The sequence below is a fragment of the Lepisma saccharinum genome, chromosome 4 (genome assembly GCF_977018435.1).
Source record: "Lepisma saccharinum chromosome 4, izLepSacc3.1, whole genome shotgun sequence".
NCBI classification, from domain to species: domain Eukaryota; kingdom Metazoa; phylum Arthropoda; class Insecta; order Zygentoma; family Lepismatidae; genus Lepisma; species Lepisma saccharinum.
This window is the reverse complement of record NC_139232.1, coordinates 56,602,379-56,626,358: the sequence shown is the minus strand read 5'-3', so window position 1 is coordinate 56,626,358 and position 23,980 is coordinate 56,602,379. Positions and strand designations below refer to the sequence as shown.

General features: G+C 38.9%; 1 protein-coding gene across 1 annotated transcript; it reads left to right on the top strand.

The window, feature by feature from the left end:
* The first annotated feature begins 528 nt into the window (after positions 1 to 528).
* Positions 529 to 21,999, top strand: LOC145987160 (MICOS complex subunit MIC10-like). The gene is made up of 4 exons (XM_083121669.1): positions 529 to 641; positions 6,828 to 6,875; positions 9,023 to 9,120; positions 21,790 to 21,999. The coding sequence occupies exons 1-4, from the start codon at positions 563 to 565 to the stop codon at positions 21,832 to 21,834; spliced, it is 270 nt and encodes an 89-aa protein (XP_082977795.1). The 5' UTR covers positions 529 to 562; the 3' UTR covers positions 21,835 to 21,999.
* Positions 22,000 to 23,980: the final 1,981 nt, after the last annotated feature.

The window sequence follows — 23,980 nt, the reverse complement described above, 5'->3', positions numbered from 1 at the left end:
AGAGTGAGTCATTCAATAATTTATTTCAGTGATCAGAGCCCACCCAATAATTTTGACAAGTGCGCCCCTGTGCTTCAGTGACGTAGGAGGTGTAATTTCAGCGATGTTTGAAGGCACAGACTAGATATGTAATAGAAGGCATATTTCTCAAGAACCAAAACAAATACCGCGGAGATATTTTGCTCACCTCATTTTTGTGGTTAAAATGAATGGATTTAAAATGTTTTTTATGTCGTAGTGGAAAAGTCCATTCTACACAACACAAAAATTCAGAGTCTTGTTTTGTGTTATCTTTTATTAATTCCGAATGTTTAAATAAAATGTGATGAAATACTACATACATATAAAAATTTAAATTGCAAATTATACCAAGAGTGCAATGGTCTGTGACTGAACAGCTGACGTTCTTCAGGTTTTTCAGCCATTGCCAATCTATGTCGTGACGTCACGTCTTGGTGCCAACTGCCGAGATCTGGCGGTAGTTATTGGCAAAAAGTATACCTCTTTGGTTATTGGTTCTACCTTTCATTTAATATACCTTGCTTATAACTACCTCTGCAAAATGGCAGCCGTTGCGAGGTCGGAAGATGAGTTGGGTCGCAAGTGGGACCGGTGTGTAACAGATGCAATAATAAAAACAGGCAAGTAGATTAAATACTAGTGTCGTGTAAGTTTCTATAAACACGTATGTATAAGAATCCAAATACCGAAACTTGAACTCAAGATACAGTAGCAGATTTGTAGACACTGGCAATTAATATTTGCATTTGTAATGTACATCGCTTTGCTGCCACTTTAGCTACTCGCTATGGTGATAATGAGTAATGATTAGGTGAAATTGATGAAATAACATTTACGAAGTGCATCTGTGCCTGGACCGAACCCAGGAATTTCGATAGCGAGATCGAAAGACTACCCAGCGTGCACGGCCACCGAGGCGGCTTACACCTTCTGAAATAAACATAGCATCATACATTTCAAGTAGTGTAAAAAAAAAGGTAAAGTGCTCCACTGTGCTTAGCACCACGCCATGAAGGCGTATAGGGGTGTGGGGGTAACGCCCCACACTTTCTTGATCCGGTCGTGAGTTGGGGTGATGTGATCAGCATCACGTCCCTGACCACCTTTACCCCCCTGGTACCCATGTTATTCGACGCTGGGTGGGCGCCGGGTCCACTTGCAACGTTAGAAAAGTTCCCGGATTTGAACAGGCCGTTTATCGAACCCTTTAGCATGACAGTCAGATGCGTTACCGACTGAGCCACCTAGTAGTGTTTCAAAATAAAATTTAAACCAATTTAAAATATTTTTGTGGATCATCCAGTGTGCATTTATGAAAGAAGGGTAAAAGTTGACTTTCCGTCGGACACCTATAACTTCTGAGTTTCGTCAATTTTTGATATTCATACTTACCTATCTGCTTCGCGGAACATTCCGTGAATTGTTTTGGTGGGCTATCCATCCCGGAATCGGTGCGAAATGTAAACAAAAGAAAAATTTCGTTCGAAATTTTTGACTCCAATTTCCCACCAAATCCAGGCTCTGCCCCTGACCGCTAGCGCGGCCCCGCCTCCGCTTCGGCTCCCCGGCTTTTTCTATAGACTTCTTGTTAAAGGTATGTTAGAAATTGGCCACCTGCCCCCAAATGAGACCCAAACTTTTAAATTTGAAGAAATCCATTTCCAGGATACGGAAAACTTACCTGAATTATACACAAAACACCTTCCCGATGTTAGACAATACTATAGGAACTTATTACGGTAAGTAGTTTCAGTAACATTTAGCGGTTGGGGAACGGTAGGTCAATTACCCCAGGGGCGGAGCCCGGAATCGGTGGGAAATTTGAGTCAAAAATTTCAAACTAAAATAATTTTTTTGTTTAAATTTCGTACCGATTCCGGATGGATAGTCCCAAAAACCATTCACGGAATGTTCCTTGAAGCAGATAGGTAAGTACGAATGTCAAAAATTGACGAAACTCAGAAGTTATAGGTGTCCAAAGGATAGTAAACAATTACCGCATTTTTTGCTTCATATGTTTGGAAACACTGCATATCAGCTGACGATTGACAACGTGAGTCAAGATTTGCCCGCCATATTGTGTAACGAAAGCGAATAAGCAACGACCAATAAATGCTTGTAATGTGAAAAATTACGTTTTTTTCAGTGAAAAAAACATAATCCCAAGTTGAAAAATGTTCCGCTATGCATATAAGGTAAGTACAAATGTAAATAATTCAGAAATAAAAGAGTTAAATGTGTTTTTACTATATCTAACTGGTACCGTGGTTTCTTCTGTAGAAATCTGTCTGAAGGATAGTAAACTAGCACAAGATGAACATTAGGTGGTGCCGGTGAACCCCCCTAGAACCGCAACGCATATCATGGAATGAATTTTTTGCAACTTCAGGTCAACCAACTTTTACGCATGTGAAATATGGACCTATTTATTGGTAAAACTTCGATAGTGTCCCAATGGATTTCTTCATTTTTACACAAGAAACTATTTACCGAAATGAGTTTCTGTAGCATTTAGAAGTTCTTGTTGGTATTTTGTTTCATCGGGAAAAATCGATGTTGTCCGTATATGCTAAATTAAACGAAATGAGTGCTAATGGAACCTAACCTTGTAGGCATACCTCGTCCCCGTGATGGTTCATGGGGCTAACGTCAGTGGTTTTTGGGGCTACCTGTGGATGGTTTTTGGGGCTAACGTCAGTGGTTTAATAATTACTCTCCATGTCAAAAATTGAACTTTTTTTTCGTGAAAAAAGCAAAATAGCACCATGTAGAATCTTTTGCAATGCAGAATAGGTAAGTACGAATGTTAAAAATGATGAAATAAATAAATTAGTGTGTTGTGACACTATGGAAGTTTTACATTGAATTTTGACAGTTTTAGTTTTGTGTGTTTTCGGGATTAAATATCTCAGATGGGTCCTATTCAAAAATTCTGAAAGTTGGCACAAAGGAAGCCCTGCATGAACAAAAGAAAATCAAGATTTAGACTAAACCCCTTCATTGAAGAAATCGGGTTTAAGAATCCAATTTTTTAACTATTGTTTCCACCATAATTTTTGTACTTAGGATACAATTTTAAGCAAAACGTACATGAATATCATAGAAAGTATACTTCATTAGCTACAAAATTAATTTTGTTGCAGATCTCTAGCTCTTATGGTTTTTGAGGGTACTAATCTGATAGTCCCCGGACAGATTTCTTAATTTTTACAGAAGAAACTATTTACGGTAATAAGTTCGTGTAGCATTGTCTAACATCTGCAAGGTGTTTTGTGTGATGTGGGAATGTTTCATAGCGGAAACTCATGTTGTTTGTTGACAATTAATTCTTCGACGGAGAATAGCCTTTGCCACGCATACACTTTTCTCGTACACCTTCCTACATCATCACGCGTTGTGATTGTGTTTTGTTCATGTTCATTGGGTATCCGGTGTTTCGACGCAGTGTTTCTACCCGTCTGTATTTGAAACAAAAGTCAGAAACATGACGTGTCGTGGATGCGTGGTGAAATTTGTACCGGGTGTGGAAGATCCAGTGGATTTTGTAATTGAACATGGGATCGTGAAGGAAGGAATTGAATGTTCAAAGTGTGGCAGTGAATGTAAGCTACTCATTAGAAGGAATGGGCTATGGGTATATGCGGTATTTTTTAGTATGTTTACGTAATCTAACCTGCTGAAATGTGCATGATTATATTGTAACTATGTTTGCCTAATATGACGTGTCGTGTATGTGTGGTGAAATTTGGGGGCAGGTAACTGCCAATTTCTAACATGCCTTTAACAGGAAGTCTATAGAAAAAGCTGGAGCAGAGGCGGGGCCATGGTAGCGGTTGGGGCGGTAGGTCAATTACCCCAGGGGCGGAGCCCGGAATCTGTGGGAAATTTGGACTCAAAAATTTGAAACTATTTTTTTTTTTTCATTTTTTTCATTTCACACAGATTCCGTTACGGATAACCCCAAAATTCATTCACGGATAGCCCAATGCGAAAAACTTTAAAAAAAAATTGTCACGAGCTTTGTTCACGGCCATTACTTGGGTTCCGAAGGTTGAAACACTGCATTGCAAATGAAAATCGGCAAAACATGAGCACAACGCGCGATTACCTAGAAAGGTGTATGAACCATATTGTGTCTCAGGCAAGTGGAAAGACTACGAGGAAAAAGTACTCGTAATGTGCAAAATTGCAATAACTTTCATCAAAAAAACGTGAATAAACCTTCAAGAATGTTCCGCGAAGCAGATAGGTAAGCACGAATGTCAAAAATTGACAAAACGAAAAAGTTATAGGTGTCTGGTACTATCAGATTTTTACGTACTAAAATGATTTTTTTCTGAAATGGTCATGCAACCAATTATTTTAAAATTGGTTGATTTGACATGGAATGACCCTACAGCCTAAGTCCCCAGCATATAAGTGTGTAAAATACATGTCAATATGAACTTTGTACAGTAAAATCAAAGCTTTCATGTGAATTCGTAAACCTATCATAAACCTCTTGAGATGGGAGGTTTTCAACCATGTGCTTTTAAAATGTGCAGTACTTCACAAATAAAATCATGCTAGGAAAACTATTTACTGTAGACAGTAATTAGAAGAAAATTTAAGTTTTACACAAAAATTCCTGTTTGGAGATTAGCCTGTAATAAACCAAACTGAACATTTGATATGAATTTCAAAAGCCCACACTTTGAAGTTAATATGAAATATAAAGTAAAACCAGCTTTTTAACAAACATCCAATACTTGTATTATGTTTTATTTTAATTCATGTACATATAAATGACCAGAAAAGACAAATTAATATTAGTTTTGGAGAAATGATGTGTTAATTGCCATCATGGGGTGCAGGGTGTAAGGGTTGCTCCTTCCATGTAGTGCATCCAATAGTCAACCTCACTTCCACATAGTACGCCTTGGACTGCAGACTAACGAGGCTCTGGCCCCTTAGCCAGTATAATTCTGTTTGTGTTGTCCTGTGTTTTGTCCTTATTTGTGCTGAGTGCTCCTTTACAGCCTCAGCTTTTAACGAAAGTCAGGAGATTTTAATATTTTATGATTTTAGTTATGCAACGTTAGAGTTATGTGTAATGATAAGGGGCTGGACCCCGTATAATGTGACTGGTGCACAATCGCCTTAGTGCTGACGCACCCAAAATTTTAAATTCAAATCAAATCAAACCATCATGAGGTGCATATACATACACTATATTGCCAATAATGTCCAGACACCCCCTGAACTGTAAGAAGGATTACCCATACGTCATCAATACACGTCATGAGCCACTGGAATGAGTCATTCAGGACAGTGAGTGCACTGTAGACATGTATACCGTAGCTGAGAGAGGCTGAGTGGAATATGGTTACCAGCACCCACTGATTTGGTCATTCCATCTGTGAAATTTTGGACAGGTTCCAGATAATATGCACAAGATACGGTGCCCTCTAGAGGACTGTTCCATTTTCTCACTAGGCGTGCTCTTATGGGACTCATCTAATGAAAATTGAAAATAGAGATAATGATCTTTGTACTGCATGTCACATCTAGAGGGACACACCATCCAGCAAGAGGTGGTGGCACTGGGATTCTTTGGGAGAACTGCAACACACAAGCCAGTGATTACTAACCAGAACGTGCTATGTCTTTTACAGTGGTGCAAAGAACCATTTAAATTCAGAGCAACTGATCCTGGTTTATTTACAGGTACCAGGACACTAAGGACACACCCTCAAATGTATGCGGATGGAGGCAGGCTTAATTCGGGGGTTTAAGCCTCCCCCCCTTTTTTTGGCAAAATAAGAAAGTCAGTGGTAAAATGGAAACTTGAGGGTGTGATAAAACACATCCGCAACCCTGGAAGCTCCCCCCCCCCCCAAATGATTGATAGTAATTAATGAGGTACAAGCAGGCCACAGATTTTCAAATGGTTTTGGGAAGTGACACCAGTACTCATACCATCCGATGAGAGGTGGCACTATGATTCCATGGGAAAGCTGCAGCACATAAGCGAATGATTACTACGCGGAACGTGACATGTTGATTACAGTGATACAAAACAATGGAAAAACATCCCGTGGAGTGATGAATCATGCCACGTGTTGTGGCGATCTGATGGATGTGTGTGGACACAGAAAATGCCCAGGGAGTGGTTCTTACCAAATCTATTGTCCCGACTGTGAAATTTGGCAGGGATGGACTCATGGTATGTGGTTGTTTTTTATGGTATGGTGTTGGTTCCCTTGTTTCAATGCCTGGAAACAATTCTGATGCCTATCATGCAGTATTACACAACTCTGTGCTCCCCACCTTTTGGCAACGGTTCGGATTTGGCCCTTTTCATTTCCAGCTGTAATCTAGTGGTTTGATGACATGGGAGTGAATGAACTTGACTAGCTACCTCAGAGCAATGATCTCAACCTCATTGAACATGTGTGGAATGAGGTAGAGCATTGGTTGCGATCCAGGCCAAACAGCTCAAACACCACCTCCGAGCTGTTCGCCATTTGGCAGGAAGAATGAAAACGACTACTGGCTAATGTTTTCCGCAACCTGATTGTAAAGTTTTACTCAAAGGGTAGAGACAGTGATAGCAGCGACAGCAGATCAGCTTCAGGTAAGCACATTCCTACAGGAGTCTGATCATTATTGGCAATATAGTGTATATAGACCAGCTGTCTGTTAAGAGGTTATTTTTACTTAGCCCTTTTGGCCCTCTTTGCTTTTATCCAATATATATTGTTGTGCCAATCAGCTGGCATTTGTTATTAGTTGATCATTCTAATTGCCTATTTTTTTGCTTACAGGAGCAGGATTTGGTCTTGGCGTGGTTTTTTCGTTGGTACTTTTTCGACGTAAGTAAATATTACATTTGTAATATAATACATGTAAGTACAAGGTAACCAAAAATGTTCTTGCCGTTAGAGCAGTGATAAACAAAGAGCAATACAGTGGAGGGTACGTACCTTTATGTTTCGAAGTAATCTCCATCAGCATCCAACACCTTTTGCCAATGTTCCTGCAGCTGCACAATACCCTGGTGATAAAACTCGGCGGGCTTGGATGCAAAGAAGTCCGTGAGTGTGTTCCGCAGGGCTCCCTCATTTGCGAAGGATCTCCCAGAGGTGGTTGTCGAGGGAATGAAACAGATGGTAATCTGTTGGTGCAAGGTCCCGTAAATATGGTGGATGGCACAGTGTCTCCTAGCCAAGTTGCTGAAGGCTCTCCCGGGTCCTCTTTGCCACATGTGGCTTGGCATTGTCGTGCAGGAACAGCACCACCCTTGTGATTCACCAATGCCGGCTCCTTCTGCCGCAATGCACGGTGCACCCTTTGCAACTGCTGAGAGTAGAGGTCAGCAGTGATGGTCTGACCAGGTAGAAGGAGCTCGTAATGCACCACTTGCCGACAATTCCACCATACTGAGAGCATAACCTTTCGTGGGTGCAGAAGTGGTCTTGAGGTGTGAGGAACAGGGTCACGTGCCGACAACCAATGTCTGGTACGCTTGGGAGTGTCATAGAGGACCAACTTTTCGTCACCAGTGAGCAAGCAATCAAATATGGGTGTTTTCAGGTGCTGAGTCAACAAGGACAAACAGGCTGTCACTCGTTCCTTGTTGGCTGCAGACAATGTGTGGGGTACCCACTTGTTTAACTTGTATGACTTCCCTATCCCATGCAGGTGCAGTCTGACTGTTTCAGCGGAAACATGGAACCTTTCTGCAAGTTCATCGCACGTTAGACCATTGTCCTCCTCGATGGCTGCTTTCAGGGCCTCGTCATCCAACACATGTGGTCGTCCACTGCGAGGTTCATCCGAAAGGCTTACATCTCCCAAACGGAATTTCTGGAACCAATGCCTGGCAGTGCGTTTGTTCACAGCATTCTCCCCAAATGTCTGGCAAATGCGGCGACTTGATGTGGCAGCTGACAGGCCCACTTTATAATCATACACCAAACACACGCGAACAAGCTGCTTCGATACCTCCATTTCTCTTCGACACTGGACGAGGTATGACTGCTGTGTGTGCGCAACATGCCTGTATTACTGACAGTCGATGGTCAGATTAACTCCCGATCGCTTGGCAGGCACGTTTTTGGTTACCTTGTAGCATGTATGTGTGATGAAATCTTAAGTGGCCTGCATATCCTGAATATTTCTGTAAGTTATAAATCAAATACTTTCAACTGACTGATGCCTCTGATACATTCCAAAATAACCCCACAAGTTGTGTAGTGTCCCTTGTTAAAACCAGTGCTTTTTTTTCTGGGAAGGAAAGTTCCGGTACTCTTCACTCTGTCCATTATAATAATTACTCAAAATATTGTGCTATTTGTTTGTAAATGATCATGCATCTATGTAATTGCACACACATTTCTTTCGTTACAATAAAATATCATTAGTTTTTTCTCACCTACTAAAAGGTGCCAGTATGGTATGCCTGTGCGTACTACCAGAAAAAAAAGCACTGGTTAAGATACGTGTAAATGTGACTTATGGTGTACAAAGGAAGGAAAGTTGAGCACTTTGTGAAGTAAGAAAACATCTTTCTAATTGCCTGATTCCTCTAATCTGCTATAATGCTCACCTGATCCAGCCATTCACTGCAGATTTAAGTTCATTGTTGTCTCCACCAAACTCAGCCTGGTGAAAAATATAAATCCACTTCATGCCCAGATAAGCTAATTGGGACGTGACCTACAGTTTAAAGTGGGGTCCAAAGCACTATGTGCCACCAATGGAAATTGAGCTCGAGAGAACCATTCTTTGGCTTCATCAATATTTACACAACTTAGATATTTCTCTGTGTGTCTTTTTGTCCTTTGCCGGTACGTTGCTATATCCTCATTTAGAGACTGCTCAGGCCATATTTTTATAATAACCTCTCATTATATTACACAGTTTTAATCTTCTGTGTGCCATAAGGTATTTAGGTTATAAACTACATATTTTAAGAAAAATAATTGTGATTTATTTATTTTTATTATTTCCTGATCAGGACGTGCATGGCCCATCCATTTTGGAATAGGGTTTGGTGTTGGAACTGCGTACGCTAATTGTGAGCGGGATTTGAACGACTCATTTGTAGCCAGTAAGGTAAGTGTATGAACTTTTTACATGATATTTAACTCTTAGGAAGCCCCAATATAGTGTACTAGACATAATTTTCACTGTGCTCAGAAAGAAACTTGTCACATGTAACATCAGGATTATAAGTTCAATATGTGTTATTTCACAAACTCGTATTATGTTGCATGGAAGTGGTGGTGGTGTTTCATTATTACGGTCAGACATGAGGCAGCAGGTAGTGCCGAGTTCAATCTGTTATCACAAGAGGGTTGATTTATATGCACTATACATTTTATAAACTTGTGTGTTATGGTTTATATATCATTTATCACCATCAGTACCTTGCGAATGCCTGGGGAGAATTCCATTGCCCACATAATTCCAAGAATTGAAGCAAATCCCACCTACAGACCCATATTTCTAGCATCGTTGGCTAGTACAGGGTGTCCAAAAGTCATGCAACTGATAATTTGAATGTACGTAACTTTCGTACAAAAAGTGATAGACACATGAAACTTACATGGGGTATTAACTTTGTCTGTGTAACATAAAACAAGAAAATCATTCTCTACATGAACGTTGAGTATGTGGGAAAAGTTAGCAAACTGTAAAAAAGATTTTGTATGGATAGAAGACAGCTGTGGAGTTACTTGCAGTTTTCGATGGTATCTGGGGTTTTTTATCGAATTGTTAAAAGAGAGATTTTTTTTTTTCATTTTATGCATTACAAATTATTTATGGGGTTAATTTTAGCATATTCATTAAAAATTATGTTTTTTAAAAAAATATTACAAGGTGTACTGGCAACATTTGTCTTGTCAGAGGTCAGTACCTGGTGTGCCTGACATTTGGCTACGTTATTCAGTCATACCCAGATGAAAGAAAAGTGTTGACATTTATTGTAGCAAAAACTAACCTACTTATCATTTTGTGTCAAGAGGACAGTAAAGTCCCAGTCCACATCGGACACCACTTTACTTCAAAGAAAGTTCTGAAAGATCAGTTTCCCTTCTACCAACCATATGTCAAGTCAATGTGGAGCCCAGTAAGTCCTCCCCTCAAACCTTTCCCACCAATAGTGTCCGTCCAAGAACGGAGAGTAGGGACAATCCATGTTGCTCGACAATTTTTAAAAAATCTATTTTTTTTTTTTGTGTGCAGTTACTGTACCATGTTGTTAGTTGAAAACAGTCATTATTTTAGTTTTAGTGGTTGTAGGTTTTGAGTGGCAGCCATATTTGTTTTCAAAGATCTGCCATTTAGTGGTGTCGTAAGGGGTTACCGAATCTGAAATATCTCCGTCCCTAATTATCCTATTGGTGAGGAACAAAAACCAAAATGATCAGCAAACTGTAAGCCACAAGACTGTGTATTAGCCATTGTTATATATGAATTATGAAAGGGTGAAATTTATGTTTGAAAAAGTAGGTCATTAACGCTAAAAGTCTTGATTTTAGCAGATAATATTTGCAAGAAGGGGAATGGTCCGGAAGTTGAGCTTTACTGGATAAAGAGCTCTGATATAGATGTGCTCATTCACCAAGTTTCAACCCTTAGACATGCCCCCCTTTTTTTCTAGAAATGATTAAAATGTTAGAAAAGTGAAAAAAGTGCACTTACAATGAAATCTGAAAATCCTAATTTTGGTACATAATATATTCATACCGAACTGTTATGGGGAGGGATTGTATATTTTTTATCAGGTCCCCCACCAGAGAAAGGTGCACTTTTTTCACTTTTCTAACTTTTTAATCATTTCTCGAAAAAAGGGGGGCATGTCTAAGGGTTGAAACTTGGTGAATGAGCACATCTATATCAGAGCTCTTTATCCAGTAAAGCTCAACTTCCGGACCATTTCCCTTGCAAATATTATCCCGCTAAAATCAGGACTTTTAGCGTCAATGACCTACTTTTTCAAATGTAAATTTCACCCTTTCATAATTCATATATATCAATGGCTAATACACAATCTTGTAGCTTACAGTTTGCTGATCATTTTGGTTTTTGTTCCACATCGATAGGATAATTAGGGGCGGAGATATTTCAGATTCGGTAACCCCTTACGACACCACCAAATGGCGGATCTTGGAAAACAAATATGGCTGCCACTCAAAACCTACAGCCACTAAAATTAAAATAATGACTGTTTTCAGCTAACAACATGGTACAGTAACTGCACAGAGAAAATTAGATTTTTTAGAAATTGTCGAGCAACGATTTTCTCATATCCTGGACAACTTGACATGGATTGACCCAGTATGCTGTCAAGTGCATGTGGAGTAAATGAGATGTTGCCAATTATTTTTCTTTACAGATTTCTTAACATGAGGTTGCAGTTGCGTTATCTTTGCTAGGTTGTGTTATTGTGTTGTGCTGTTTTTTACACAATGTGGAGACCTTGGAAGTCTAACGTCACTGAATGAAGAACTTCCCATTAATCTATCCCAACCAACTACCCCTCTCAACTGGATCAATATCTTACCAACAATGCCCCTGCTAATATTCGTAATGGCACCTGAACCCTGAGTAAGCAGAGTCAGAAAATGATTTGCAATTTACATGAATATGTGGTTAAAAATAATTTATGGAGAGTAGCAGTTGTTGAAACAGCAAAAATTCTTAAGCTGAACAGGTCTACAGTTATGAAAGTGGTGAAAAGGGAGCCAAGAGAACCAAGAAATAAAAAACAAAGATTTGCAAAAGTTGATAGTTTTTGCTGTGAAATTATTAATCGTGAACGGTATGAATTTTATTTGCAAAGCAAATCACCCACGGTAAAGAAACTATTAATGTGTGTAAAAGAAGTGTGAGAGTTCCCTTACCAAGAGAGACATTTGTGTTGACTGCTGTTTCAAGTTCCGTGTTTTAAACAAAAGGCAGATATTCATAAAATCTGTACGAATAGTGGCTTGGCGATATGAGTATTTGGCAAGACTGTTCAGAGTGATGAGACATGGTATGACACTCATGATGTCAGCAAAAGGGGATGGGATGATGGTTCTTGTGCACTCAATGCTCCTGTATCACGTGGCAAGCATATTATGGTACTGCATGCCAGAGGCAAAGAAGGTTGGGTACCAAATTGTTTATTTTTATCAGCCAAAAACATTGGAGACACAAAGGTTGTTGCCAGTACACCTCCTAATATCAAAATAATGTAATTTTTAATGAATATGTTAAATAACCCCATAAATCATCTGAAATGCATAAAATGTGGAAACATTTATCGCTCTTTTAAATATTCGATAAATATCCATACAGACCATCGATACACATCGAAAATTATTGCAAGCAACTTCACAGCTGTATGTTATAAATGTTTGTTTTTAATACATTCCAAAACACTTTCCACCTTCAGTAACTTATTTTCTTCATACTGAACGCTCATATAGAGTATGATTTTCTTCTTTAATGTTTAACCAGTGGACCAAGCCTTGTGAGCCTGTAAAGCCTCTCAGGATGGGACCTATTCACATGCACGTGCTTAGCAAGCTTCCCCCACAGTACAAAAATAATTGTTGGTCGAGAACTGATTGTAATAGAGAGATTAAATCAGTTTGCTTTTTGTGCAGGTAAAATTGATATTGATACATTGAGCCTCTCAATAATTTGTGTTAACAGAAGAAGAAGAAAATTGAACTTTTTTTAAAAAAAAATGCTGCTCCGATGGATAGAAGTAAAAAGAAAAATGTAGTATGTAGCAGTGTAATATTCCTACAACCACGCAAAGTTTTGTTGAAAACAGATTGATACTACTCTGCCAAAATAATAATAATAATAATAACAATGTATAAGAGTGGCAGTGTTGCCAGCTTACGAAACAATATCCGTAATTTCGCTTCTATAGTTGGCCCTGTGAACACTGAAAGCACAACAAAAGACCACTGTTTGAGGATATGTAATGCCCGTCCCCCCTAACTTTGGGAGAAAACAACATCAACAACAATAATAATTATGGCATTTGGAAATTTTGCACAATTTCAGAATATTTCAAAGTTTGGGTATTTGCCTCTGAATCCCCATTCAACCCTTAATTGTTGCATGTTCCTTAAAGTCTCTGTTTACTCTTTATTTCATGTAACATTTAACCTTTTGGAGTGTGGATGGTCGAATTTCGAACGACACTTGTATTTCCATTAGAGACGAATGGTGCGATATTTCGACCAGCAGCACATGGCAGTAATTAATGTGCATTCTTTGAAAACTACAAATGATATTTCTATTCTCTCTTTTTTGATCTTTAGTATACATATGAAGGTATGAAATACAAATTACAAAACAATATATGCATAGTTACTGTTATTACCGTCATTTGGAAAAGTTCTTTGTTACCCCTGTAATATTATGGGACAGATTTATGCAGTACGTTTCTCTGTCCTTTGTGCACATAACGGCGGCAGGCCAGACAGCAACTCCCGTCAAATCACGTGTGATATCTCCGCTATGAAAACCGCTAGCTTCGAAATGACTTCAAGTTCTCAGAATTACAGGTACAATTACATTCAAAATAAGCACGTTAATTGTCGCAGGGGATCTTGGAAATGTTATCGTCATGCATCCACACATTTCTGGAATGGTTTTTAGGAAATTTGTGGGCCGATCCCGGAGATTTGTTTTAAATTTTATACAATAATAGGCTAAAGATTTGCCATAATGCCTTTTCTTTTGTTCCTTGGCCAGATAATGTAGGTGTTTATGTTTAAAAACCATCTTGTGCTATTTCTGAGTGGTATTCATGTTTTATAGTGTTCTTTTGTGCCAGTTTTATGTTACAAGTGTTCTTTCGAGCATAACTGCTTTTTCAGTGCCTAATCCATGAAAATGATGAAAATTGTTCAGAATGTTTAGTGCCTATCAATCCTCATCCTGTTTATAAGCCCTTATTTATCCTCCCTTAGTTTTCTAATAGCGATGTGACCATGGATGGTGTAAATAATATAGGACACTGAAAAGTATCATACAAAAATTATGTAACATTTTGAAAACAGTTGGTAATTAAACTTGCGAGAATTCTTTCAGTCTGTAATGATGAAAACTTCTGTTTTCTTAATTGCAGAGACTTTATTTCTAATAAAAAATATAACAGTCAAATTATTGTGTGGGCTCAAGCCCCACAGACTCATTTAAGTTGGCACAACTGGCAGCGTCCCCTATTTTTGTTTCACTAAACTACAATAATTTCTTTACGCTGAGTGTACTTCTGGCTTCATGGCAACACTGGCGTCGAAAGCGTAAGATGGGAGGGCACGGCCTTTAATAATTGAGAAAAATTAATTTGGAAGGTGGCAGATCGGACTCAGAGATGCCAAATTCATTCCTGCAACAAATACAGTTATACAATCATTAAAGTGTTAATTACAATTACAATCAAAATAAGCACGTACCTTGTCACAAGAAATACTGGAAATGGTGTCCTCCTGCATCCACACATTTCTTGGCATCTTCTCAGGAAATTTACATTAACACGCAACAGTTCAGCTTCTGAAATTGCTTCGGTTTCTCTCCCAATATTCTCCTTCAGTTCTAATTTGTGGGGATTTGTTGCACAGACTTTATTTTTCAGTTTCCCCCATAGATAAGAATCACATACAGTGAGATCAGGGGACCTTGGGGTCCACAATTCTTTGCTAATAACCTGGTCTTCAAAAGTGTACTGGATGAGATCCAACAACTCTTCAGCTGTGTGTGAGATGGCAGGGTCTTGTTGGAAAAACCCTGACTGGCATTCAATATCAGTTAGTTGTTCGAAGAATGGTGCGAGTATGTCATCCCTGTATCTCTGTGCATTTATGGTATTTTCATAAAATATTGGCCCTATAACTCTGTATTGATTTACTGAGCACCAAACACTGATTTTCTGGTCATGCAAAGGAGTTTCGTGTATAAAATTGGGTTTATCTGAGCTCCAATACCTGTTATTCTCTGACACAACATGGCCTCTTAAATGGAACCATGCTTCATCAGAGAAGAATATTAAATGTGGATCAATTACCCCACCATTAACATTCCCCAAAATCCAATTACAGAAATTTACCAGACTGTCGTTATCGCATGGTAGCAGTTTCTGGACAACAGTGACCTTGTACGGTTTTAGTTTTAAAAATTTGGTAGCTCGCAATGCTGTTGTTACGGAAATTTCTGTTTCCTGTGCAAGTCGTCAGAGCGATTTTTGAGGAGAATGTTCTAATCTTTCTCCGACTTCGTCCAATTTCTCCTCGGTAAGTACATGCCATTTTACCATTCCCTTCGTATCGAGAATAGATCCTGTTTCCCTGAATTTGTTCACAAGGTTTTGCACAGTATTTCTGTATGGAACAGGCACACCTGGAAATTCTGTTGAAAATCGTCTACGAACATCCCAGCAAGAATTTGTAATCGCATACGAATCGTACATGAAAACTTTTTTGTTGTAATGTGTATGTATGTGCCATTATTAAAACTATAACAAAACACACATAAAACTTGGAACACTACACACTTAACAAACACTACAAAACAATAGAAAATCGCAAGAACACTTGTAACACGTAATCACTTTAAAAATACGACTGAACTGAGATGGAATGGGATTAAGAAAGAAATTCACAAGTTATGTGCAAAGCCATGTGTTTCAGTGGCCGTGAGCTGTTAGGAAACTAAGTGCCCTTTTAGCATGTCTTGTTACCAGAGCTCTCCGAAATTTCCTAAAACCATGCCAGAAATGTGTGGATGCACGAGGACATTTCCAACATCCTACGTGGCAATTAACATGCTTATTTTGAATGTAATTGTAACTGTAATTCTGAGAACTTGAAGTCATTTCGAATCTAGCGGTTTTCATAGTGGGGATATCACACATGATTTGACAGAAGTTGCCGTCTGGCAGGCTGCTAAGCGGGCCACCATCAGGTGCACAAAGGACAGAGAAACGCATTGTATAAATGGCTCTTAACTGCTAAACTACTGCATCTATTTTAAAAATTTAAATTCTACTTATAAGAATGGGCAATAAGCAACATTTTAAGCAACGTCTGATAATTATGGGTGCCGGGGAGAAGCAGGGGAAAAAGCCCGATGTTCAAAATTTGCCTGGATCGTGGGGCAGAATTAAAATGCCATTTCTTGGAAACTATACACTATAGTTCAGTTCTGTCTTTTTGTTCATTAGTGTACGTCCAGAGGTATTACATACATTGTTACTATTATTTACAAGCAGCACTTGCAAAGGCCCTTTGTTTTCTTTCCTTTTCTTACTGTGGAATGAATTGAGGATTAAGGGCTATAGCTCCGAAACCAGGGTTCCCACACACCTGGAAAACCTGGAAATCTCAGGGAATTTGAGAAAAATAAAAATCTCGGGGAAAGTCATCTATCAACAAGTCCTACTGAAGCACATCTGAAGGGCTAAAATATACTCTTGTACTAATAATTACAATTTCAGTAACTTGCTTTATACAAACTATTTTGAAGATATATTCAGTAGATATGTTTATTTTGTATCACAGATTAATATTATAAGCTTCTGTATACACATCCAGTCGTACCATAGTTAGTCACAATGTTTGGATTTAGGGATGGGACAGATTAATTGGTACTCTATTGGTATCGGCCAATATAGGCATATCACTTTATGGGTAAAATTGCCGATTATTTTACCGATCTGATACATGTGTAAATATCTTATTATTTTGTTCAAAATTCTACCATTTTGTTGTAATTTTTATGGAATTTATAATTGAATTGAATTAGAATTTTTGGATACATTGGAATCACACGGACCCTTTATATTGTTAGTATTTTTGTGTGTGGGTGGTGAGAGGGTGTTAATACCTATGGTTGAAATGAGAAAACATCTTTCTGTACCCTTGAATTTTAGGAAAGTTCGCCTTGAAAACTGGGAATTATATTTCAATTTTATCATGGTCCTAAAGTGGCCACCCTGCGTTGCTTTTCTGTATATTTGTAGATAAGTGTGTAACTCCATACAGTGCCCCACACAAATAATAAATTATATGAGTCAAATATTGTAGACCTTCTCAAGTAGGGTGGGGGAAACTCCTTAGGCTTGAGGGACTGAATACGTATGAAAAATATCAATGAGAAAGACTGGACACAACAGATTCAGATGTTTTACAGAACTGTGTTAGTGAGGAAGGAGACACATAGTGATGGAAGTAACCAAATGACCGAGAGTGAACATGACACTGCTTCGGTTGTTATGTATTTAGACAGACAGGGGACAACTGTCTCGCAAGCATGTGACAGACGTTAACTTTAAAATACGTATTATGTCATTTAGAAACTGCAGAAGTAAATTGCAGCTTATCTTAGAAGAAACACAAAGAAAGAACATTCAGCATTGCAAGCATATGAAAAAGGAAAGGAAAAAGCATTCAAATATGCCAAAATCTGCCTCCTTGTTATTGCTAGTGAGTGCTATTGTAACTGGTTCAGTACTTCTTTAGTTGACAATAGTGATCATGTTTTGGACCAAGTTTTCTACACTATAGGCTCATTCCATGTCAAATCAACTATTTTTGAACCTTAAGGATTCAGATTTTTAATTTTTTTTGTTTATACATTGTACCTATCAAGAGGACAAAAACTACCAAATTTCAAATTTTTTTTGGGTCTTAGTTTTTGAGTTATTGACTTTCAAAAAATCAAATCTCCCAAAATTTGATGACATACTGAAATCTTTAAACAGTTGTAGATCAAAAACTATTTGACCTAGAGAGCTCAAATTGGTGTCATTCTCTTCAGCTTTTAATGAACTTTAATTTAAAATGCAACGTGAATGTGGTATTTGGGGCAAGAGGGGCAGTTCTCCCCTCTAATACAGAGGTTGTTTCCGATCTATGGTGACGATTTCAAATTGCACCTACTTTAAGAGAAACCATGTCGCCACCTGCGAGAGTGCTCTATTTGGTGGACCTGCATCTTGGTAATTGCCCGGCAGCGAAGTTTCCACTCTAGGAGACTGGCACGAAGTGTAGTCATGCCCAGCCTCAACGACTCCTCCTGACAGGCTTTCCATAGCCCTTCAATGGTGTGGGGCTCCTGTGAGACAAGGCTCATTTCAGTAGGCTGAAGGTGCAAAAGTCCATCGGTGAGGCATCAGGTGACTTCACTAGAATGTCTGTGAAAGGAACAGTACGAATTCCAGTTTCATCTGCCATTTTGTTTAGAGGAAGAGGCAGGTTGAGCGAGATGTGTGACTTGACACCTTGTTTTGAGCTTATGAACATGCCCTTTACGTCGCTTTTCCAAACCCAAATTGCAGTGAATGATGGTGTGCATTGTCTTCAGTGATTTTGTAGCCGGTTCGCGATACTTCTCTGTGTGGCTGGATTCTCCCTGATGACCAGCGTCCGGACGTCCCGAATTGTAGCTGGAGTGCAGCAAGTAGCAGGCCGGGAGTTGGCATGTTTCTGCCCCACAGGAATCATCCCACGCCTCGCCTTACCTGCCCCTTCCAACACCCGTGATATGCCATTTTTGGACACAGTGAATCCACCCTCCTTGCACAGTTTTATAATGGCACTATCACTGTAGTTTAATTCGGAAAGTGCAGGTATGTAACCCTCCCAACATGCACTGATTTTCGGCGGCATTCTTCCCGATACGCACTCACCACACCTGTCACGCACAGTCAAAGGTCCAACGTGCCCACACGACTGGCAGCTTCGTTCTCTTCCCATTTGGTGGTACTGCAAGAGGTGTGCAATTTCGTCACCATAGATCGGAAACAACCTCTGTACTCTTGCTTAGGAATTTAGTAGGAATCTTATCACCGCTATTAAATGATATTATGCTCTTTACATAATTAAGTATTTTCAAGCTGACGAAAGTACCAAGCAACTACGTAAGATGTATGATTTCCTATGTGATTGAACTATCCAACTTCATTGTGTAGCAAATTTCTTGTTATTCACACTCCCATACAGTTTACTTGTTAGTTTTGTTACCTATGAGTTTGCAAGATAAGTTGCCCCTACATTAGACATCAGTAGCAGTGATTGGGTGACAAAAGTGGGAGGGGCAAGAAGTTTATTTTTTCTTTGTAGACAAGGCTTGGCATTGAGAGGCTGTATAGTTTAGGGGCAAAAAGTCAGGGAGAAAGAGCTCCCCTAATGGCCATCACTGTTGGAAATGAATAAATTATGTGCAGTTGTTTTGAGTCTGCTGTATGAAACCATGTTCATATGTAAAAGAGGGGAGCAAAGAACATTGGTGCCGCAGAAGTTTGCATTCTTCTAATACGGTGATTTTCAGTGGGTCCGGACACACACTATATACATCTGTTCCATACCAATCAATACAATAAAAGAATGAGATGAAATGAGGTTTATCTTTCTCTAAATGAACTTTCATCAAGGCTTCCCCCTTCCTAATCAGAGGGTCTGCGCATGCTATGCTGAAATCTAAAGCAGAATGAAGGGTTAGTACAGAGACAATTGTTTTAAGTCCGGGGAGAGTGTACTATATTAACCAATTTGCTGATCGATCTGCTGTTTCAATGCCCCAGTTGCCACGCAAGCTGTCCTCCCACTTCGGTGTTCATCACTGGCATTTCATGTTCAGTCTTTAAATATTTCCACCCATTCATACTCTCTCTCCCCTGACTTAAACAGTTGTCTCAGTACTGAACTTTCATTCTACTGTAGGTTTAAGAAGGTGTCACTTTCTCTGGCCACAATAAAAGAATAACCCTTTGTTGCTGTTCTGCAGTGCAAGTCAACAGTGTAGCGGCCATGCTGTAAGAGCTACTGCACAGGCGCATACTGCTCGATCGTCATGGCACCTTTATGGCGTGTTCCTAAGGAACCTTTTTGAGTGCCGAAACACAAATTTTCTTTGTGCATAAATCTCAATGAAGTTTAGAATCAGATTCCTGTTATTTAATGATTTTCCCTCGTACATTTTCAATTTGTTTACCTGATATTAGAATGATAAATTATAGTTATTTTCATGTTATTTATACTCCAAAAATTATAAAATAGACTAATATGAAGACTTCAACATCAATCACTCAACATATAGTTGTGGTTTTAACATGGAAGCCAACAAATTTAGTAAATTTTGCACACATTACAATACAAAAATATATTGCCATCCCATTATGAAATTTTGTGCACAAATAGTCAACTGATGTCTTCAAAACATACATTTTTCTCAAAAAAATTTAATATGGTGTTTTTGGGATATTAAAAAATAAACATTTTTTCAATTTTTTTAAAAAAACAAAATTCAAATACCACATTCACATTGCATTTCAAATTAAAGTTCATTAAAAGCTGGAGAGAATAACACCAATTTGAGCTCTTTAGGTCAAATAGTTTTTGATCTACAGCTGTTTAAAGAATTCAATATGTCGTCAAATTTTGGGATTTTTTGCTTTTTTTGAAAAGTCAATAACTCAAAAACTAAGACCCGAAAAAATCTGAAATTTGGCAGTTTTCATAAACTTTACTGGTACTACCACTGCACCAAAAATTATCAATTTCTGAGATGGCAAGGTTCAGACCCCGTTTGATTTGGCATGGAATGACTTCAAATCCGGGAACTTTTCTAATGATGGAAGCGGCCCCGGCGCCTACCCAGCGTCGAATAACATGGGTACCTGGGGGAAACCCTGGGGGGTAAAGGCGGTCAGGGGCGTGATGCTGATCACATCACCCCCACTCACGACCGGATCAAGAAAGTGTGGGGCGTTACCCCTGCACCCCCTATATGCCTTCATGGCGTGGTGCTATGCACAGGGGAACACTTTACCTTTTTTATGACTTTGACTTTGTCAGTAGGTTCTGTGTGCCAGGTTTCCGGCACCTGTGTAGTTCTGCATGTTGGGTTGCCGGTGTCGGTTGGCTTATGCCTATTGGGTTGTGTTCTGGGTTGCCAGTGTAGGTCAGATTCTGCAGACCAGGTTCTTGGTGCCAGTCTGGTTGCCTGTGCGGTCTGGTTTTGTGTGTGGCGTGATGTTGCTGGTTGGCACTTTGTACCAGGTTGACAGTACCGGTCCGGTTCTGTGTACCGGATTGTCTGTGTTGGTGTGATTCTGCATGCTGGGTTGCCAGTGCAGGCTTGCACTGCATACTGGGTTGACTGCAAAATTGTGCCTATTTCAGAAAAGTTTTTTAGTAATATTATAATTTCCAAGTTTTCAATAGGCATATTTTTTCTCTTACAATTTTGCAGCTCTGAGTGGCGGCAGGGTTTGCCCCCCTCCTTCTGCTGATCCTGGTCATACCAGATCCCCCCCCCCTTATGGCCCAGTATTCCTAAAAAAAAGAAAATTAGGAGGCAGGGAAAATGGCAAAATGAGGGCACACCACTGACCGTGTACACCATCAATAAACCCCTGCTCATGAAGTTGGCTCAAATTTATTTTGTGATCAAGATTTTGTGAGTTGGTTAGTATTGGTTGCCTTTGGTTGATAACTATAAACTACAACTCCATATTACATGGAATACAAGTAAAATTCACCCATCAATCTCAAATATGTGATAAACTACATTTCAAGATAAAAAAGCAAATCAATTAAATTTGAGCATTCCGAATCTGTGCACTTCAAAAAGCTGCCTTTGTTTGAACACAATGTGATAACTAATATTTTGCCTGAAATAATTTGTAGCAATGTACTACACATTTATGCATGTTCAATGTGGGTTTCTGTTTCCAGTTTTTCTAAACTTTAAACTTGACTTTTCTTCTAGGCTGTTCAGGGTGGTTCCCTTGCATCATCAGTTCCGTCGTCATAGCATGAGACTTCTTAGCAGCCAAATTTTACAGTGTACTGTAATTTTTGTTTTGGAGTTTTGGATTGTAAATTTCTGTTTGTAAAGATGCCATGATGGTGTGATTATATACAGAATGCTTGTAAAATAAAATTGTAGTTGTTTATGTTCATAAACTTATTTGTACAACATGAGTTTTATTTTTGGAAAAGATAAGGTGAGCATATTCTTACCTACATACTTAAATGCATTTTGCCGTACTGGCACTTTTTTATGTAATTATTTAACAACGTACCACAATGTTTTGAATAGTGCTTACGATGAACACAAGAGCAAACCAACTTCAAGAGTACTGGGACCTTATTCATAAACATACACTGAAGTTATATTTCATGGATATGTAGATCTGCTGTTCTGATATTCAATGCTCAATGGGAGAATATGCTTGTAAAAACACAGACATAAACATAATACACTACCCTGAAAATGGAGATAGAAGTCTGAAATGTTGGTAATAATAATAATACTGTGGTTAGAAGTCCAAGCAATTCACACATTACAGAATTTCTTGTGCTGGCAGAATTCAAATTGTGAAATATTTACAGTTAAGGATTGTGTGTGCTCTCCAGGCTTTGAACAAGGGTAAGTGTACCAGCTGAATTGAAATGTGATGCAAGCCCAACTAAGAAATCCATTTCATTTACCAAGAACAAGATCATACTACAATTTATTTATAAGATGTAAAAAATAAATGTAATAAACTGAACTCTGTGGTTCTAGTCCTCATAGCGGTTTTGTTTGCTTACTAGACCAGAATCCACTTTCTTCTTTTAAGCAGTTCAAATTATCATTTCAATGCTGAGTCACCTTAGAAATTTTGGAACTCCCACTGGAATTGGTTTGATTTCATTTTTTTTTTTTTTTTTTGTTTAGTATCATTTTTGTTAATTGTGATGGACTAGTGATATGAAATTGATGAAGGGACACAACAAACTAACATGCATAGGCTGGGATTCAAACCTGGAACCCCTGTCACCATAGCTGATTTAACCACTCTGTCACGGAGGTTAGCCTGTTGGGAATGCAACTGAAGACCGAACATGTGAATGTTTCCCGTACTGGAAAAGTAATGTCACATTTAAAATTATATCTTTCACACGTTCTCATTTCAGTCACGTTAATTATTATGAATCCATTATTCCCAGACTGCAAAGGTGGCTGCAGGAATCCAATAACTTCACTTTGAGGCAGTGCCTTTTTTGTGTGGGGGGTAAGGTATTGTCTTGCTTATTCATCTCCCCCAGGAAAAACTCCTTTGAATGTTAATGGCAGATATATCATTGAATACACGAAAACACATATTTGCTCGTGAGTAAGAGTTTATCCTGAAACATTATTAACTACATGGCAATTCTGTAGTTCTGAAATGCAGGTGGTTACAGACAAGTGACAGCGTACACTAACTTTATCATTGAAGTGGGTTAAATATTGGGAATTAATGGGGATAGGTGGAGGAGGGTAGTGCGACGTCAAAACACAAAATTTCATCACAAATTTAAATCTGCAACTAGTTTTGGCCCAAGTGCAACAGTTAACAAATTACACTGTGCGACAATGAAAATTGCCGCAGAACAAAAACATGTGAATCCTATGGAGTTCAGTGCCCTGATGATGATGATAGTGAAAACAGTTTTCCACTATCACCTAAACTTTTCTCTGGAAACACGGTTTTATCAGCACACGACTGCATGTCGTTGTTGTTGCGGCGCGTATCAGCCCAGCCTGTTCCTAGGGCTCGACATTGCATAGGAGAGGGAAGGGATAGATAGCCACTTGATTGTGGTATAATTTAGTTGCAGTTATTTGCATCAGTCAGTTGCTAGTGGGATCAAGCAGTGTGTGTCATGCAAATCCCCTAACGTGAAGAATACTGTTTATGCGTGTTCTTGTGTTCAGCAATGTCTAGCATGTGTGTTAATTCATCAAACCTTTTCTGTTATGTGTGTGGTGAGTTTACAACGAAGCAGCAAAGCCATCCCATTTCTCTGCTCATCAAAAAGGCATACGAGTTGTATTTTGAATCAAAGGTAGATGAGGGTAAGTGTTGGACACCACAGAACTGTTGCTCACGTTGCTCCCGCTATTTAAGGGGCTGGTTGCATGGAACCCA

What these genes read in the sequence shown, in the direction of transcription:
- LOC145987160 (XM_083121669.1), top strand. Translation starts at nt 563, where the DNA reads ATGGCAGCCGTTGCGAGGTCGGAAGATGAGTTGGGTCGCAAGTGGGAC. An exon ending in TTCGTTGGTACTTTTTCGAC is followed by an intron (nt 6,876 to 9,022) that starts GTAAGTAAATAT and finishes TTTCCTGATCAG; the next exon opens with GACGTGCATGGCCCATCCAT. An exon ending in ACTCATTTGTAGCCAGTAAG is followed by an intron (nt 9,121 to 21,789) that starts GTAAGTGTATGA and finishes CTTTTCTTCTAG; the next exon opens with GCTGTTCAGGGTGGTTCCCT.